Below are 1,198 nucleotides of genomic sequence, written 5' to 3' on the forward strand. Positions count from 1 at the left end.
CTGCTGCATAAATTTGTTTGCTCTGGAGCCGTCCCTTCCTGAGCTGAGACAAAAATGTCTGAGCCGGAGGCTAAAAAACCGTGAGCTGGCTCACACCAACTCAGCTTAGAGGGGACACTGCCTGGCACATTGCTGGACAGCACTCCTCTTGAACCAGGTTGGTCAGGAGTCAAAGACCTGGGTTCAAATCCTACACCGTGCTCCAAAGCTCACCGGGTGGCCTTCAGCCAGCCACTCACTCTCTCAGCCCATCCTACCAAACAGGGTTGTCAATGTGAGGATAAAACCGGCCAGGGGGGAACCTGCTCAGAGCCTGAGCGCCAATGAAGTGGTCCCGGAGTCCAATGCTCCCTCTAAGCCGTGGAGTCTGGTGAGCAAAAATCCTACTTTGTGAGTTGGGAGCCAGCGAGCGATTTGGCCGCTGCATCAATCAGTTTGCTCTGGAGCCCCGTCCTTCCTGAGCTAAGGCAGAAATGTGTGAGCTGGAGGCTAAAAAACGGTGAGCTGGCTCTCACACTAATTCAGCTTAGAGGGAACACTGCCTAAGTCCGTGTCCGTCTCCCCTCCCCCAGAAGCAGCCAGCCAGCTGGGGTTGCCACCTCTGGGTTGGGAAATTGCCAGGAGATTTAGGGGGCGGGGCCTGGCAGCAGGGGCGGGACCCTGTAGGAAATGGGTCTGGTGCTCTGTTTCCTCCCCCGGGGATGTGACCGCGGCTGTAATGGCGGGAGATCTCCGGCCCCCGCCTGGAGGTTGGCGACTGGAGCGGGGAGGGGCGAGGCGAGGCCGGCTGCCTTACCTTCTCGAGCGAGCGGTGCATGGCGCGGGGGTCCAGCTGCAGGAGGTTGCCCAGGAGCGGCAGAGGCGGCGGGCCGGCGGGCAGCCGCCCCGTCTTCCTCCTCCTCCTCCGCTGCCCGGCCAGCAGCCCCAGGAGGGCGGAGAGGGCGGCCAGCAGCAGGGCCAGCGTCCAGCCCCCGCTCAGCTCCATGGCCAGAGTGGCGGGCTGGCGGGCGGCCCGGCGGCGCCCTTATTATAGCGCGCTCCCTCGCTCGCTCTCCCTGGCCCGACGGGGCGGGCGGTGTGCCAGGCGGCGCGTCTCCCCCGGGCTGCCCCGCGAGTCTTGATTGACGTTGCCGGAGGCCCGATTCTGACAATTCCCCCCGGGGGGGGGGGGAGGAGAAGAGATTGATTCGCCCTCCCC

The 1,198-nt window shown here is 63.9% G+C and overlaps 1 protein-coding gene across 1 annotated transcript in view; it reads right to left on the reverse strand.

The window, feature by feature from the left end:
- Nucleotides 1–1,012, reverse strand: part of LOC107109903 (cytochrome P450 2F5-like) — a 16,665-nt gene extending 15,653 nt beyond the window's left edge. The window contains exon 1 of the mRNA XM_015410610.1: nt 797–1,012. Coding sequence (XP_015266096.1) covers nt 797–985 — 189 coding nt within the window. The 5' untranslated portion in view covers nt 986–1,012. The remainder of the gene's footprint in view (nt 1–796) is intronic.
- Nucleotides 1,013–1,198: the final 186 nt, after the last annotated feature.

The sequence above is a fragment of the Gekko japonicus genome, unplaced genomic scaffold (assembly GCF_001447785.1).
Source record: "Gekko japonicus isolate JY-2015 unplaced genomic scaffold, Gekko_japonicus_V1.1 scaffold4206, whole genome shotgun sequence".
NCBI classification, from domain to species: domain Eukaryota; kingdom Metazoa; phylum Chordata; class Lepidosauria; order Squamata; family Gekkonidae; genus Gekko; species Gekko japonicus.